General features: G+C 44.2%; 1 protein-coding gene across 1 annotated transcript in view; it reads left to right on the forward strand.

The window, feature by feature from the left end:
- LOC122802337 (ras GTPase-activating protein 2-like) overlaps positions 1-18,988 on the forward strand; it is a 1,675,609-nt gene that overhangs the window by 451,989 nt on the left and 1,204,632 nt on the right. The window contains exon 4 of the mRNA XM_044071975.1: positions 1,998-2,092. Within this exon, the coding sequence (XP_043927910.1) occupies positions 1,998-2,092 (95 nt within the window). The remainder of the gene's footprint in view (positions 1-1,997; positions 2,093-18,988) is intronic.

The following is an 18,988-nucleotide window of genomic DNA, read 5'->3' on the forward strand; positions in this document are numbered from 1 at the left end:
ACAGCAAATTGCTTCTCTGTACATACTTTTTACAAAACACTATAAGCTTGATTCCTTGTCTAGGTCAGGCTTTTGCAAGGATCATTCTCCAGGGACTCCTGGACTCTTCTCCTTCCACCTCGCAAACATGGTAAGGTGGGGGGTTATCTACCCGTATAGCTAAGGCTACTGCATTAGTGATCAATATGCTCAAGATAGAATGGTTGTGTAAGTAAACTTAACTATAACTGTGGATATTCGAATGATTACTGCTGCAATAGCTACTCCCTTGCTTCATCCGACTTGTTGTTTGGTATGTTTATGCCAGGTGGTTATTTATTTTTTTGTTCTTCTTAGCATTGCCCTTTAAGGGCTCAGCCTCCCTTTCTCTGTTGACAAAAAAGTTCTGAAGAGCTTGGTGCCCAAATGTGTCTTTTAGTGAGCTCCCTCTCGAGCTGCCTGACAGTTTGTCCATGTGGAGAGTGCTGTGAAGCTTTGGAAGCTGGCTGGCTGTTTTATCCTTGGCAGGCTATAATTCGTATAGCTAAGGCTACTGCAACAGTGATCATTTGCACATCTACTGTTATGGTAAGTTTAGTTACACAACTGAAGTTTATGCACAGTGCACAGTACAGTTTCTGTCAGGCTGGAGGGTTCCAAGGTTTTTCCTGTATTTAGACCACTTGTTCTGAGCAGCTCCAGGTGTGGGCATTCTAATTAATCGCCTTCAGAGATTCACTTCTTAGACTGTTTCAATCCTTTGGAATAATGGTGAAAACTGTGAAATCCCAGCTGATGCCCACATTTTCAGTCACTTCTTAGGCTGTATTCTGGATGCTTTGCCTTGCCGAATCTTTTGCCCATCTAAATTCTGTCAGCCGAGCCAAAGTTCTTCAGTTGATCTAGAGTGACTTGGGACATGTCAGTCTGTCTTTGAGCCTTGGGTGTTATGGCACCCACTTTGTTCTTGATGACTTGTACAAGATATTATATTAGAGTTCTTCGCTGAACCCTTAATGTTCAATGGGACCAGCTCAGAGAGCCTTTATATGCCGAGAGCAGAATATCCAATAAGTTTTAAAAAAAACCTTCATGGTGGATTCCCGTTCGCAGCTTACTTCTCTCCTCCCTGTGAGATTGCATGACTTTGGGGATTGATGTAGTATTCCGCTACTTAAGTAATCTGATATGTTTGAGTGAGAAGAATGAAGGGTGCAGGGCCACTGCTTGCATAAACACTGACTTAGAGATTTGTAGTTGTGACAGAGCCAGTCTTGTAGTACGTCTGTGCACTGCTCTTTGATTTCTTCAGTCTGTAATATTGTTCTGTTCAAGATGCTCTACTTGTTTATGCAATTTCATCCTTTTTATCTTCAGTGAGGTCCAGGTCTTACTGTAATTCCAAGCGTAATAGCCCGTAATTGTGAAAAAATATTAGAGAATAGTAAATTTAGCAATCACTGTTCCCCTTTAAAATTGTTGTAGAATAGTAAATGTTAGCAATCACTGTTCCCCTTTAAAATTGTTGTGGATGTTGGTGTAGGGGGTTGCACTCCCCAGAACACTTAACTTTGAGCTCATTTTACCTTGGGAAAATGAAATACTTATAAACACAGTGATTTCAGAGACATAATGTATGCAAGTCTGCATTTTTGCAAATTTAGTCTCACTATTCCAGGGCTCACACCAAGTCTTAGAATTAAAAATGGTTACCAAACGTCATTATTTTGTAGAGAACTTGTATTATATTGTAGCTTCCATGACAGTAAGGGTTTTTATTTCACTTTTATTGTCTTTGTCCTTATGCCTCAGTATGAAAGGCTGTTTTATAGTTGCTTGCATTTACTAATGTAATATAATGCACTCTTCCTGAACATATTTCACAGTATTTGCATGTATTCTTCATTCTTCAACTACCATCTTAATCTGTTCACAGTTGTGAAAGTTAGAAATGTGTTACATAAAACTGGATACTGTTCTTTTCTGAGATATTAATACAGCATCTTTAATTTTTGCAGGAAAGGTTGCCATCATGAAAGAGGATTTATATAAATATAATGGGAAGGAAACATGGTTTTCACTACAGCCTGTTGACTCAAACTCAGAAGTTCAGGTAAATGCAGAAATGTCTCTGAAGTTGTGATCTGAGGTAATCAAATAGTGGAGGCAGAATTTCTCAGTTGAAGAAAATCTCAGTTTCACCAGCTGTCCTGATTTTGAAATTCTCAGTTTAAAAAATATAGTTATGTATGTATGTATTTATAAATAGTGTGATTGTGTGTTGGGGGGGGGGGGGTCCTTCTTTTCAGTTGTCCAGATCTCCTACCTGTAGTCTGTCATAATGCCTAGTCATTCCTGGAACATGTATCTCTCTTTAAGAGTCAGGGGCTGGAGATAATCCACAGAAGTTAAGGAGACCATTTTCTCTGCTGCCATTTCCATCAGCACCTAGCCCCACCACCCCAGGCAATGTTTGTTATTCATTGTTATCAAACACAGAGTGTACACCCTAGCACTTCAACTGTTTCTGCACCCTAGTCACCACTGCAGTTTGCCACACATTGCCAAAATTCACAGCAATTCCCCAGACAGTGGAGAAGTAGTCTTCTGGTTTGTCTAATTCTTTCCTTCCCAAGCAACTCTCTATCTTATATGCTGCCATTTGATTCTGTCATTGCTTGCTGTTCTTTTGTACAAGTAGATAACTTATTTATTTTTTAATCACACTAACCGGCACAGGTAGTTATGTTCTGGGTTGACACTGGTTTGTTGTTTCTTTAATGTTATGTGTAGTGAGATCACAGCTGTATTAACAGGATACAATTTGCTAGTTTGGAGCATGTCAAGCCTGACAGCACAACTGAAGAATATCGGTTAGTGACACTATTGTGGCATCAGAGATCATCATATTGATCACTGCTGCAGTAGCTTTAGCTATATGTGTTATATTCTGCCAAGCTTCATATGCTTCAGAGCACCTTCCATGTACTTAAATCATTAAGTATCTTGAGTCGAGCTGCCTAAAAATACAGGTTTGAACTCTTAAACCCTTCATAGCTTTCCTGCTGCTCTGCTGACTTTCATGGATTGGCAGTCTGCTTGTACTGTTCCTTTGCTGGGCATGTCAGTTTCATTTGGAGAAAAATCTTCCACATTTATGTGGAAAAACTGTGTATGTTTATCATATTGATCACTGCTGCAGTAGCCTTAGCTACATGGGTTATATATTTCCAAGGATATAACAGCCGGCCAGCTATCAAAGCTTCCATATGCCCAAACTATCGGGCATTTTGAGCTGAGCTGATTAAAAGACAAGTTTGAGTGCTAAGTCCTTCAGAATTTTACTGCTATTGAAGAGTACAGTCCTTAGTGTCTTTTGAGGATTGACAGTTCGCTTGTGCAGATCCCTTGCTAAGCAGATAAGTTCCCTCTGGGTGGGAAAAAAACCTTCCATTTAATAATTTTGTTTATTGTTGATACTTTCCTCTTCAGAAAAGGTACTGTAAAGCTAGATGTTTGTGATTTAATGGACTGCCACAAGACTGTATTGTACTTCTAAACAGGAGCACTGTGTTTTTCTTGTTGTTTAATGTAACTGAAAAAAAAATTTCTGTGTAAAGGTTGTGTTTATTCTACTTTATAGGGCTGGCAAAGTGTTTTCATGTGATTTTTACTGTGTTTGTTCATTTGTGAAAAAAGCGACCTTTAAGACTTTGTTTTTACCTATATTTGCTGCTTGTTTTCCCCCGGAAAGAGGCACCATTTTTGGCTTGACCATGGAACAATCTGTCAGTCCTTCTTTCAGTCCCCCCCCCCCCAAAAAAAAAAGTTAAGTTAACAATCTTTGCCATTGCAACAGGCTAGCTACCTGTCTCAGTCACAGGTTGGTGACTGTGCTGTTACCATTAAAAAAAAAAAAAAAAAACTGTTTTGTAATAATTGTTCATTCTAGTAGATGTATCACTTGTCATGTAAATGTTCCCTGTAGTACTTTACATTTCATTAATTGCTTAGAATTGTATTAACCTAACATTGTAACATGGAGCTTTTCTCCCTGGGCCTCCGCTGAAAATGGACCTGTGTCCAGTCGGACCCTCTCGGTTAACAAAAACAAAATAAATAAATAATAAATAAATAAATTAGTTGTACATTAGCCCACTCAAGTTTTACCCTGGATCCCTCAGCTGTAGCATCTGCAGCCACTATGGTCTGGGGATTAGGAACAGGGAGGGCTTTCCTGTTTTGTCAGAAAATTGTGCCCTTCCCCGAGGAAGCTGCTGCTGCCATTAATAATACTGCTGGTCCCATTTTTTCTGTCAAAAAGTAACGGATAACTAAACATGTATCTACACCTCTTCAAATGTCCTTAAAGATGAATATTATGCCCATCCCTGAAGAAGTAGCTGCTGCCATTAATAAGACTGCTGGTCCCATTTTTTCCTGTCAAAAGAAAGAAAAGAAAATTAAACCTATCTAGTCATCGTGAGGTCTCCTTAGATGGGAATTTAAACACCTTTATTTAATTATCACTTTACAGGCAAACTTATATTTTTATAAAAATAATCAACCCATATTAACATGATCACATTTACAAACATTGCAGGATATATAACAGTGTATGTGATGTATAGTCTAAGCAACTTTACATAAATTATTCAGTTTCTACCTTAAACCATATTCCTCCAACAAAACATGTATATTGCTCCCACAATTTAATTTTTTTTTTCTGTGTAATTTACTCCTAACCTTTTCTAAAGATCACATTTCCTGTTCTAAGATCCCACTTCCTATTCTTTTAGCTCTGTTACAATAGTCAGTACTTCAGATATAGCTGGTTTAGATTTTTGAGTTCCGTTTTCTAGTAATTGCTTTTTTAGCAGCCATCAGAATTAAACTTCGTAAGGCCTTACTTGTGTCTAGGCATTCAGATCCTGTATCCCAGCTCAAAAATGGTCTTAGATACACTCACTTGCTCACCCAGTATTCTTGACAGAGCACTCTGTAAGGAATTTTTAAAGTCTACCAACTTATTACACTCCCAAAACATATGCTCCCATTTAACATTTTTCTTCTCTGTCACACCTCCAAAGTTAGCCATATTCCTGAGGAAAAATTCATTGGTGTCTTCCTGGGGTATAACGGTGTCTTCCATGCAAAAATCCTTAGTCTTCTAAACTTTTGTTGCATATTTGGGAGTCATACATATGCCCCCATAGTTTCTTTATGAATTGCATAATGTTATTCTCTCTTCCCAATCTTTTCTGACCTTTTTTGATTCATTTCTGTAATTATTGTGCAATGTTTTAAATGCCCTACTGAGTATCCCTTTTTTTTTTTTTTTTAACAACTTCTGCTTTAGATTAAATTAAAAACTCAACCAGTGCAGGTCTTTTATTTAGGATTCCCATTTCCCATTCTCCATTGCGTATATTCTGATATCAGTCCCTGAAAGGGAAGGCAATCACTAACCTACAGTACAATCCAAATGTCTTCTTGGCCTCTTTCCATTCTTTTATCTTTCCTTCTGAAATTATTTGTTCCCAATACCTCAGTTTCTTTGCCAGCTTCCTCCAGTAAATTCTAGTCCCCTCCTGTCTATTCTCTGTACTCTTAATTGCAGTCATCCGTATTGGCAGAATCTCCTTTCTCCATTCCCATGTTGGCTTAGAGTTTAGTATACTTTCTGCTATTTCATGAATATAATCGTCTGTTTCAATGTCATTATTCTACTTAAGGATCTGCTTTAAAAATCCCATTTTTCCTTATTTTTTTAATTACTCCCTTTATCATCATCATTATCCCTTTCCACTTTGAATTATAGCTTTCTGCTTGCATTATATATAAGAGCCTTAACTGTGTAGCTCTGAAATATTCTTTCAAATCAGGTAGTCCTAAGCCTTCTTTTTTCTTTTGTAAGGATCACCTTATCCCTCGACTCTTGTCCTCTTCCGTTCTCACATAAAATCCTTCAAATCTTTAATTACTGTCTACAACTTCGCCTCTGTTTGATAAAAATATGCCTGACCTGTTTATAAAACTAAAGGGGCTAAAATAATTTTTACTGTTTTTATGTTGCTGTCCATATCTATAGGTAAGAGTTACCAGTTTCTCAGTTTTTATAACATGCTTTGTTTGGTCTCTTCCCCATATCCTTAGCTGTCAAATAAAATGCTTAAATTTTAAGTTGTCAATCTCGCCTTCATTCTTGCTGGATGGGTTTGGAGCTGATCCTCGGCTCAGACTCGGCCTATACTAAAGCTCGAGAGCTATTTTTACCGGCTCGAGGCTATCATATATCCCACAATGCTAGGCGCTAACTACCCAGATCTCGTTTGCCGCTTCAGCTACGAAGTGCGTTTCTTACCGGCTCTGCAGGTTGGATTTAATATTTTCTTAAATTTCTCTAATTTAGTCAGTTTTAGATAGTTATTGTTAGTACCCATCCCATTAGCTTTCCTTCTTAGCTTAACTTCCTTCTGGTCCCTTAAATCCCTTAATATCCTAACCCCTTGTTTGGTTTAAAAGGTTAGGCCTTTGGGCCCATTCCCCTTTTCTTTAAATTGTCAGGTGAAATTGTCTGTGTAACTGACTTCGATTTTTGTTAAGGGGTGTCTGTGTGTGTGTTTTGTGTTGTGTTGTGTGTGTGTGTGTGTGTGTGTGTGTGTGTGTGTGTGTGTGTGTGTGTGTGTGTGTGTGTGTGTGTGTGTGTGTATTTTTGTTATTGTCCTTTATTAGGATGTCTAAAGACACCAGGGTCTCAGGCTTCAAAAAGTGTGACTCGTGCTGTCAGAAAATGTCGCTGACAGACGGTCACACTTCTTGTGTTTATTGCCTGGGCCCTCTGTACCTGCAGGACTCTTGTTCTGTCTGTCATGCGTTCAGTCGGAGAGTCCTGCAGGAACGCAGAAATAAGTTAATTTTGAGAGGCTTATTAAAGCCTGAAGGTTCCCCGGCCAAGTCATCGTCGGGGAAGCCTTCAAAGCCTTCCAAGCCGTCAGCTCCGTGTTCAGAGCCTTCGACTGGTGGTGCTCTGACTGCTTCTACATCGGCTCCGGCTGGAACCGATGTTTCTAAGACACAGTCTTCTTCATCGGCTCCGGCTGGAGCCGATGTTTCTCAGACGCAGTCTTCTACATCGGCTCGAGCCAGAGCCAATGTTTCTAAGACTCAGTCGGCACTGATAGTTGTGTCGGTGCCATCTGCCAGCCGTAAACGGTCCAGGTCTCCGTCCTTGGAATCTGTTCATTCGGCTCCGAGGTCTCCCTTACTCTCGGAGCGGAGCCATCGATCCCATTCCTCTAGGTCTTCCAGGCTGTCGGACCACGACCTCGAGAGGGTAGTTAGTAGACTTAAGTCTCAGGCACTAGCCCAGATGATTCATAGCCCTTCTCAACAGACAGTGGCTATTCCCACTCCATCTTCGATTCCTCCTCTGACTCTTCCCTTGAGTTCGGAGCCGGAGCTTGTGGGAGCTGTAGCCGTTGACACGGAGCCGATACCTCACCTTTCGGCTCCGTCGTCGGCTCCAGTCTCTTCCATGGTCCCATCCTCGGAGGGATCTGGGCGCATGGACTTCCTCGGCTCCGAGGGGGCGAGTGGCATCGGAACCTTGTCCGACCCCATTCTCCCTCTCGGAGCTTCGGCGCTGGTGAGTTCGGCCCTGACATCGGCTTCGGAGCCGTCCCTCTCGGTGCCGGGAGGGGTCCTTATCTCTTCGGAGTGGGGACCTTCTACCCTGCCTGATAGGGGCGCCTTTGAAGTCATGAGGAGCGTGCTGGCCCCTGTGCCTGCTCCACGGTCGGCTCCCTCAGCTCCTCCCTCTGTAGTGCCTGCTGCGGTCTCTACCCACCCTCTCATTCCTGACCGTAGAGATCCAATGCCTCAGGTTTCCCCATTGGGAATATCTTCCTCTTCCGAAGTTTCCCCTGATCCGTCAGGGGAACCCCCTCAGAAGAGGAAATGTAAGAGGAAGCATGTGGACTCCCCCGAGTCCATCATATCTGATACCGACTTGGATGAGTCGGAAGGGTCCCCACGGTCTCCCTCTGAGGATGTCTCCTTTTCGGACATCCTTGAGATCCTTAAGCAGAGGGGGAACTGGTCTACCCTCAATCCTTTCGAGGATGAGTCTGTTTACCTAGAGGCGTTTGGTTCTCGCCCTTCCACCTCCTGGGTGTCTCCGCCCTTTGACCCCCTCATGGAAGTGGTGGCGCGGAAGGCGTGGACGGCCCCTGATACGATGGAACCTACCCCACGGAGGCCTTCAAAATTCATAACAGCCCCTTCAGACAAACAGTTTTTAGCCAAGGGTGTCCCAGTTGATGCCATGGTGGTGGCTGCAGCCACTAAGAAGGAACTGGCTGATCCTTCAGTACCTGTCCATCCTCCTAACAAGGAGTCTAGGGCTATGGATAGGTACGGCAAGCGGATGTTTTCTTCAGCGACCTTTGTCATGCGGTCGCTGAATTACCTGTGCCATTTCACCCGCCTTCAAAGAGACATGCTCAAAGAAATGGGTGAGGCCCTACAGGATCCAACAGCTGCGGGGTCTCAAGACAAAATCAACTCCCAGCTGGCAACCCTGAATTCGATTGTCAACTCCTCCATGCGGCTTATTTCCTACGTGGCCGATGGGGTGAGTAGGGCTGCAGGCACAGGCGTGGCCTTACGGCGTAACACCTGGATGCGGCTTTGTAACTTTGCAGACCCCTTCAAGGCGTCCTTCACTAACTCCCCCTTTGACGGTTCAGCTTTGTTTGGACCTCAGGTGAAGGATACTTTGACCAGATGCGAGCAAGAAGGCAAGACTCTCTCTGCCGTGGGAGTCCGTTTTTCCACCCCGTCTAGACCATATCCTAAGGGTCAGAAGGGTGGGAAAATGTGGTTCCGTAAACCACAAGAGGTCGCGCCTGACGCAAGAGGTCAGTTCCCCTCTAGAGGCAGGGGGGGGAACAATAACAGACGCCGCCCTAGAGGCAGAGGAGGTCCGCAAAATCAGGGTAGCAGAGAGACACACTCTGATAAACCCTTCCAGCATCCCTGAGAAGCTGCCCGACTGTCCGCCTTCGGAGGCAGTCTGGGGAAGGTTATCACTGTACCCAGAAGCCTGGCTTTCACTCACCCAAGACAAATGGGTACGGTCGATTTATATCCGAGGGTTACAAAATTCCCTTTATCCACACCCCAACTCAGCCAAAAGGGCCCCTTCCAGACGTTCCACCCAGTCTAAGGGAACAAGCAGTACTAGAAATATCAAAACTGCTAACAAAAAGAGCCATCCAGCCAGTCCCAGCATACCAACAAGGATCCGGAGTCTACTCCAAGTTCCTTTTGGTACCAAAAAAGACAGGGGACTGGAGGCCAATATTGGATCTCAGCAGACTAAACAAGTCTGTAAAAAGAACGAAGTTCTGGATGGTCACGCTACAGTCCATTCTACCCTTTCTGCGTCAGGACAATTGGATGTGCTCAGTAGACCTTCAGGATGCGTACTACCACATAAAGATGCACAGGCGCTCCTGGAGGTTTCTCCGCTTCCAGCTGGGAGCCAGTCACTACCAGTTCAGGGCCCTACCCTTTGGTCTCACTACAGCCCCCCGAGTGTTCACCAAATGCATGGCAGCGGTTACGGCTCATCTGAGGCGTCGAGGATTCCAGGTGTTTCCATATCTAGACGACTGGCTCCTCACTGCCACCACCAGGAGTCAGCTTCTCCTCTCCAGAGATTACACCATTCATACTTGCAAAGGGCTAGGTATCTCCATAAATTTCGAAAAGTCTGCCTTGTCAGTCTATTACCTTCATAGGCACCACCTTGGACACAGTCCGACTCTCCGCAAAACTAACCGAGCAAAGAGTTCTAGATATTCGCAGGCATGTTCACATCCTCCTTCAGAACAACAGAATCCAGGCCAGGTTTGTCCTGAAGGTATTAGGTCTCATGGCGGCAGCCATTACACTACTTTCCCTAGCTCGCTTTCATATGCGGATCCTTCAGTGGATGCTTTTTTCCCAGTGGTCCTTTCAACAGCTTCCAATGTCACACAACATCTTAATAACCCTGCCTTGCAAGAAACACCTTTCTTGGTGGATGGTCTCCCCTCAAATCCTTCAGGGAAGACCACTTGTTCCTTCTCCCCCATTCGCCACGGTGACAACGGACGCCTCCCTGGTCGGGGGGGGAGGGGGGCCTTTTCAGGGCAGGACGGTCCAGGGCACATGGCAACCCATTCGAATGCCACCTGCACATAAATGTCTTGGAGATGAGAGCAGTACTTTTAGCATTGCAAGCCCTTCAGGACTCCCTTCCCATCGGGACTATTGCAGTTCAGATGGACAATATGTCCATAGTGTGGTACATCAACAAGCAGGGCGGAACCAAGTCCTATCCCTTATGTCGAGAGGCACTCGGACTTTGGCAGTGGGCAATCTCCTCTCAGCGGTTTCTGATAGCAACGCATATCCCCGGGAAGTCCAACATCATAGCGGACAGGTTGAACAGAGCCATTCTCATGCCACACGAGTGGTCTCTCAAGCAATCAGTAGTGGAAGAAATGTTTCAGAAATGGGGTCGACCTTGCTGCGATCTTTTTGCAACACCTCAAAACAGCAAGTGCCACGACTTTTTCACTCTCTTCCCGGCCACCCCCCAAGAGACGCTGTAGTCCACGATTGGCCCCGGGGACTTCTGTATGCCTTTCCCCCCTTTCCATTAATCACTCGGTTGATTCAGAAAGCTACCGCCTTGAGAGCCACGATGATCCTCATTGCTGCTTACTGGCCTCGACAGATATGGTTTCCGTTCCTGCATCATTACCTCTTGGGGCAGCCCTGGCATCTGGACCCAGTGCCAGACCTCTTGACCCATCAGTCGGGACAGCTGCACCACTCCCTCCAATCTCTCAACCTCACAGCTTGGTTGCTCCAATTCCAACCCTAGCCATGCTTCCCCTTATTTCCCATTCTGTGCGTGACATCCTTATAGCTTCCCTTAAGTCATCTACCAGAAGGATTTATGCCAGCAAGTGGAAGCGTTTTTCCTTCTGGGCAGGAGCTAGAAATATGGATCCTTTTACTGCCCCTATCCAATCAGTCCTAGACTTCCTAGCCAAACTGTTTCACTCAGGGTCTTCTTCCTCCACCATCAGAGTACAGTTAGCGGCTATTTTGAACTTTCATGTAGGCTTTTCGGACTCCAGTATCATGTCCCATAAGCTTTGTAAAACCTTTTTTAAAGGTATCTTTTTGCTTAAGCCCCCAATCAGAGACCCCCCACCACAGTGGGACTTAAATTTGGTTCTAACTTCGTTGATTCTTCCCCCCTTTGAACCTGCGGCTTCCTGCTCCTTGAAGTTGCTCTCTTGGAAGACTCTTTTTCTAGTCGCCATAACATCTGCGAAAAGAGTATCAGAACTTCATGCCCTTTGCATTCGTCCACCTTATCTAGTTTTCTGTAAAGACAGCGTGTCTCTCAGGACTAACCCGTCCTTTTTACCAAAGGTTTCTTCTGAGGCGAACCTAAACCAGACTATCGATCTCCCAGTTTTCTTCCCCAACTACTCCAACAGAGCAGAACAAAAGCTGCATTTTCTGGACGTTCATAGTCAGCTCCGTTACTGTCTGGATAGAACCAAGCAAGCTAGGAAATCTGAGCAGCTCTTCCTATCTTATGTGGCAGGGAAGAAAGGCCTTCCAGTTTCCAAAGTAACCCTTTCTAGATGGCTGGCCCCTGTGATTACTTTCATCTATGAGCTCAGATGTCAAAAACTACCATCAAGGCCCAGAGCTCACTCAACTAGAGCATTAGCCACGTCAATAGCTTTTCAGGCTAGATTGCCAATAGATTCCATTTGTGCGGCAGCTACATGGGCCTCTCCTCATACCTTTATCTCTCATTACAAATTAGACATGGCCTCCTGAAGCCTGGCTAATTTTGGTTCTACCGTTCTCAAGAGTCTGTTCTGATGAGCCACCCAGGGTGAAGGTGCTAGGGACGCGGTCCCATCCAGCAAGAATGAAGGCGAGATTGACAACTTAACATTGAGAAGTTATGTACCTACCATAACGTTCCATGTTAGTTGTCTTCTTCTCGCCTTCTTTCTTGCGTCCCACCCCCCATCCCCCTAGCCTGGACAGACCTAAGGATCCTTGGGGATCTTCTTTCTGCCTCAGTATAAGCCCCCTTGGCTGTCTTTTACTGGTAGCTTTAGGTCTAGGTGACTATACGTGTAAGGTTTCCTCTTCTCCTTATCTTGGAGATCAGAACTGCTATGGTTTCAGCTATCAAACGAGATCTGGGTAGTTAGCTCCTAGCATTGTGGGATATAGGGTAGCCTCGAGCCGGTAAAAATAGCTCTCGAGCTTTAGTATAGGCCGAGTCGGAGCCGAGGATCAGCTCCGAACCCATCCAGCAAGAAAGAAGGCGAGAAGAAGACAACTAACATGGAACGTTATGGTAGGTACAGAACTTCTCATTTTATCATGTCACCCTTAAATATGGGTATTGCTGGACCAATTCATGTGTGGGTACATAGTTTATAGCTATAGTCCTTTTTTTATCTTCATTAATTTTATATCCTGAAAAAAAGTGAAATGTCTCAGAATGTACCACATCACAGAGATGTCCTTTTCTGGTTTCTTCAGGTACAAGATAATGTCATCTGCAAATGATGACAACTTTTCTTGAACACCATACCGGTTATATCCTTGCATTTCTAAATCCCTTATTTTCTTACCAGTTATTTTAAATATATCACAGATGACAAAGAGCCTGGTTCATCTGTTTAGACACAGCTTATGAGAGAGGAACCCTCCCACTTTGATTTTTGCCTCTGATCCCTCATATATCAGTCTAATTAAACTTATTTTTGTATCAGGAAATGCTTCTGCTCCCATTGCTCTACACATAAAATCCCAGCTTAGTCTGTCATATGCTTTCTCTGCATCAAGACCCATCAAAAACAGTGGTATTTTCTTGCATTCTGTTTTCCCCTGTATCATCATTGTTCTGTTAATGTTGTCAAATGTTTGCCTAACCTCCACAAAACCACACTGGACCATATCTGTCAATTTTAGCATTACTTTCTGTATCAATTTTGGCATTACTTTTGCCATTCTTTCAGTCATCATAGACATAAATACTTTATAACTATGATTTAGAATTGAGATGGGCTATATGAAGCTGAATAAGATGGGTCTTTACAGTCTTTTGGTATTACAGGTATCAAAGCTTTTTTCCAGGATATTAGTGCCTCCCCTCCTTTTAAATTACTGTTAAAAAAAAAAAAAAAAACTTTCTGGTTTTATCACTTTCCTCCCTCGTAATTTCCAAACTTCCACTGAAATACCTGTTCCTTAAGACTTTTCTGTAAATTGGTTATACATCATAATTTTTATCTCATCTCCTCCTATTTTAACTGTTAGTTGTTGAGCCTCATCTCCCTGTAACCTGGCATATTTAAGTCTTTCATGAATGTTTCCATTCATGCTTTTTCTTGAATTCCCAACTTCTCTGCTTTATACAATTTTATGTATAATTTTCAAAATGTAATACCTGTAATGGATCTCTGGATATTCTTCTTGTTTCACTGTTGCAGTCATCACACATGGGTTATCTGCCTGCAGGTAGCCCTCAGTCGGGCCAAATACCAGAGTCTTGGGATATCTGCGTCGGATGCTGTCGCCTCTTCCATGACGTCAGGTCGTCAGGGGGTATAAAACATGCAGCTAACTCCATTACATCAGTCTTTCTTGCCAAGGAGGAGCCCAAAGCAGAAGCAGTTCGCAAGTGCCGGTTGGCCGCTACCTGATATTTTCATTTTTCTAGTTTCAAACCTGAAGTCATCTAAAGCGAAGTACCCCGTTGGGGATTCTTTTTTCTTGCTCTAACCGATGTCAGAAAAAGTTAACAATTGTCTCGCCTGTGGAAAGCAAATACCTGACAGAGATTTTCATTCTTAATGTGTCACCTGTTTAGGCCCATACCACGACATCCCTCGCTGTCGGTTTTGTTCCTTATTTAACGCCCGAGCCATTCGTCATCAGGCTGTTTTTGTAGCTAAATTCTTTCGCTCTCGTTCTCCGTTTTCCGAAATGGCTTCGGTAAGCCATCCGACTACAGAGCTTCCGAAAAAGCACAAAGACAGAGACAGACCGCATAGGTCAAAAACTGCCGATGACGCTTCCGTTAAGCTAGTCGCCAGTCCGCCAGTAGTCAGTGAGGCGCCTTTGTAGCCCCTGATGCCCGCTTCTACAGATTCGCAAGCCTCTGCTGAGACCCATTCAGAGTTCGGTATGCCGCAAGATGCTTCTTTGACAATGGAACCTGCGAATGTCTCTACTTTGGATGGGTCCAGAGCCGCTGTGCAGTCACCGACTTCTAAGGGTGTATTCCAACCTACCGATATTCGTATTAAACCGACATCTTCAGTTTTTAATTAAATCTACCGAGTTTCTCAGGCCCAGAGTTCACACTACGCCTAGAAAATCGATGTCCAAAGCACATACTTAAGCTCCCATGCCACAGAAACAAATGCTTAGAATGGCTGAAGACCTTATTACTCTAATTAGGGGAAGCCAGCCTTCCCCTGCTAAAAGACAAAGAATTGAATTCTAATTCTACAGATCAGGAGTCCGATGACTGACCCTTCTGATTACCAGGACATACCCTTATCTACCTATGAGGATTCAGATGCAGAAGATCCATTCCCTCTGCCTCCCCTCCAGAGGATTTTTCTTTTGGTGAAACCTTGCATACCTTAAGAGAGCATTTTTGCTGGGAATGCCAGGACTACCCTCAGTCCAAAAAGAGACTCTGGGAATTTTTAGATTTGCCTCAGCACAGGCCTCTAGCTATACCCCCTGTCCTGGATATTGTAAACGATGTCTTCATGGAATCCAGTCTTACTCCTGACACTTTACCACCAGCTCCTAGAAAACCTGACAGGTACTACAGAGTACCTGACTCTCACAAATTTCTCTTTAAGAATCCTACTGCAGATCCAGAGACCATTTCCCAGGGACCTAAAGGCATTAAATCTACTACAGCCAAAAGCCCTACCCCTTCAGACAGGGATTCGAGAGCTTTAGACAGATGGAGTAAGAAGGTATATACCTCTGCAACTCTTGCCATCAGGGCTTTGAATTGCTAGTTTCACATGTTGAAGTAGCAGCAACATATTGTAGAACTAATTAAACAAAAAATGGTGTTACTTCCAGATTGTGCAGAAAGTAAAGATTTACAAGAGTTAATGCATTCTGCAAACCAAGTTAGTAAACATACTTTGCAGTGTAGGTTTGATGTCTTAGAAGCATCTTGCAGGGCTGCTGTCACTGGGTCTGTACTGAGAAGGCATGCTTGGCTGAAGGAACAAGTCTTGCCAGACCATGTCAAAGCAAAATTACTAGATGCTCCATTAAATCAGGATCATTTGTTTGGCACAAAAGCAAAATAAGTTCTTAAAAAGAACGAAGAAAAAGCTAAATCTATACAAACTGTCAAAAATTTTTTACAGGTGCAGCCACCTAGATTCAGTAGGCATTGGCCTTCAAAAAACTTTTCCTTTCCAGTCCCGCCCAGGCCTTCTCAGTCCAAACCCAGTGGAAACAGACCACCAAGACTACAGTCTCAGGGTATGCAGAGATCTAAACAATGGAGTGTTCCCACCTCAAAAACATGGAGTGGTAAGCTACCCCCTTATGGAAAAAGTTCACAATGACTTTCCAATTATCCTTCCCAGCCATGCCCAAGCACTTGCACCACTAGGAGGAAAACTCACCCTTCATGCAAAAAACTGGATGTCCATTACTCAGGACCGATGGGTTTTAATCATTGTATCCTAGGGAAACAGATTCTACTTCCATTCACTGCCAACCCCCAAGCGGGCTGCTATACCTTCCTCTAAACCAGTGGGCAGAGGCTCAAAAGCAAGTGCTTTCCCTTCATATCAGGGCTATTCAGCCTGTTCCAGTAGAATAAAGGGGACAGGGTTTCTACTCCAGACTGTTCCTGGTGCCCAGAAAAGAGAGCTGTTGGTGCCCTATCCTGAATCTATCAATTCTCCGCACATTTCTGGTGGTCCCAAAATTCAAAATGCTTACATTGCAACAGCTTCTTCCTATGCTAACCAAAGATGCCTGGTTAGTCACCCTAGACTTAAAAGAAGCTTATCTGCACATCCCCATAAGGGAGTCTTGCAGGAAATATCTACGTTTCAGGGCAGGCTCTATGCACTATCAGTTCTCTGCACTTCCCTTTGGCTTATTTACTGCACCCAGAGTATTCACAAAGTGCCTGGATCCAGCCATTGCATACTGCAGGCAGAGAAATATTCAAATTTACCCATACTTGGACGATTGCCTGATTCAGGTGAACAGTCAAGAATTGCTGCTTCAGCACCTGGCATTTGTAAAAAGACTTCTAACTTTACTGGGATACACCATCAATGAAAAGAAATCACAAATGGTGCCCAGCCAACAAATTGTATTCCTGGGAGCAAGCTTGAACACAACTTCCCAGATGGCATTCCTCACTCCAGAAAAGAAGGTCCATTTGACAAACTATTTCAAACTAATGGCCACCAAAACCCAGCTATCTGCAAGGAAAATACTGCAAGCCCTAGGGTTCATGGCCTCATGCATTCTGCTAATTCCATATGTAAGACTGCGTATGAGGAAACTTCAGTGGTACTTAAAAAGTCTCTGGTGTCAACATTCTCAGGACCTAGAAACTATGATTCCTATCATACCTTGTCTAAGGGCAGAGTTCCTTTGGTGGGCGGAGGCATGCAACCACAACAAGGGACTTCCTTTCACTCAACCCCTCACCGCCCAAACCCTGACAACAGACGCATCAGACTATGCATGGGGGGCTCACATGACAGGCAAATACATTCAAGTCAAATGGAGCCCAGAACAAATTCCCCTGCACATTAATCAAAAAGAGATGCTAGCTGTACAGAATGCTCTGACAGCCTTCAAATACCTTATAATTCCAAGACAGCTCCTGATAAAGACAGACAACACCACAGTTATGTGGTACATAAACAAGCAGGGGGAAACTCATTCTTACCCACTCTGCAGGTTAGCCATGGCCCTGTGGAACACAGCCTTGAGCAACCAAGTGCACCTACAAGCTCAATTCCTGCCAGGCAAGCAAAATTAACTGGCAGACGACTTAAGCAAAAATCTACTGGACCCTCACGAGTGGAAACTGGAACCCAGCTCATTCAAACTTCTAAGCCTGAGGTGGGGAATACCGGAGGTGGACCTTTTTGCCTCTCCTCAAAACCACCGATTGAGCAAATTTTGCACCAGGCACCCTCACAGCAGAGCCTGGAAGGTGGATGCCCTATCCTTTACATGGGAAAACCTCTCAGTTTATGCCTTTCCTCCTCTGCCCCTCCTCTCTAAAGTACTACTCAAGATCAAACAGGACAGCCCAAGGGCAATCCTTATTGCACCAGACTGGCCACGCCAGCACTGGTACCCACTCCTACACAGTCTGACAGCAGTGCCCCCCTGGCACCTACATCAGACACCTTCCCTGCTGTCTCAGCAATAGGGACAGATTTTGCATCCACAGCTGCAAACCCTACACCTTGCAGCCTGGCTTATCCCCTGAATACCCCACCAGCATCTCTCAGCAAACAGGTGCTGGACGTCATCCTTGAGGCCAGAAGGCCTAATACTAGGAAATCCTATGCTGAAAAGTGGAAAAGATATTGTTCTTGGACTTGTTCTCAAGGAAAGGACACAGCTTGCCCACCTTACCTCAAATCCTTGATTACCTAGCAGAGCTGTTCCACAGAGGCTTATCCTTCTCATCCATTAAGATTCATGCCTCTGCCATCTCAGCTCATTATAATACTGAGCCACCTCTCTCTTCTCACCCTCTCCTAAAACAGTTCCTGAGAGGAGCTAATAATTTAAGGCCCCCTAGGAGAGCTCCCACCCCGGCCTGGGACCTTAACTTTGTACTGGAGAAGCTCACGCTTCCCTCTTTTGAACCTGCTGCTTCAGCAGAGTTAAAATTCCTTACTTGGAAAACAGCCTTACTTCTAGCTATTACTTCAGCAAGAAGAGTGTCTGACTTACAGACACTAATGGTGGTGGAGCCCTTCGTTATTTTCCATGCTGACAGGGTTTCCCTCAGGACTAACCCATCCTTTATGCCCAAGGTGGTATCTAGTGTGGCTTTAAACCAGTCCATCCATTTGCCAACCTTTTTCCCTAATCCTCAGAATAAAGGGGAAAGGATCCTGCACTTCTTGGATGTGCACATACAGCTCGGGTTCTACCTTGACAGGACTAAGCCTTTCAGAAAATCTGACCAGCTGCTAGTCATCTTTGCTACAGGGGCAGAGGGAAAGGCCATTTCAAAGCAAACCATTTCTAAATGGAGAGCACACTGCATCCATTTCTGCTACAAGCACCATGGAAAACCTACCCCTCAAGGGATCAGAACGTATTCCACTAGAGCTACTTCAAACTCTACAGCATTTCTCAGGGGAGTCCCTACCAGGGACATTCTGGAAGCTGCAACCTGGAGTTCTGTACACACCTTCACCAAGCATTACCACTTACCTGTTTTTACTAAATCCAGAGCTGGATTTGCTATAGCAGTCTTACAAGGCCTGCTAGCCAGCCCCAACACTTCTTGACCGCCTCCACCCTTCCTCAGCTTTGGGAATCAACCCAAGTGTGTTGACTGCAACAGTGAGACACGAAGAACATAGTACAGTTGTGTGCACTTACCATAAATGTAGATGTTTGAGTGTATTCACTGTTGCAGTCCTGGTTTCCCACCCCCTGGCTTTCTCTATCCTTTCTACCTATCCTCTTTACGGCCATCTTTTATGGCAGCGGTATTTACTTTTTACTGGAGGTGTTCTGCACCTTGTAATAGCTTCCTATTTTGGGGGCTCCTGAAATCTGGGGCAAGAAAAACTGATGTAATGGCATTGGCTGCATGTTTTATACCCCTGACGACCTGAAGTCATGGAAGAGGTGA

Source organism: Protopterus annectens, chromosome 5.part0 (genome assembly GCF_019279795.1).
Source record: "Protopterus annectens isolate FY-2018-M chromosome 5.part0, PAN1.0, whole genome shotgun sequence".
Taxonomy (NCBI): domain Eukaryota; kingdom Metazoa; phylum Chordata; order Ceratodontiformes; family Protopteridae; genus Protopterus; species Protopterus annectens.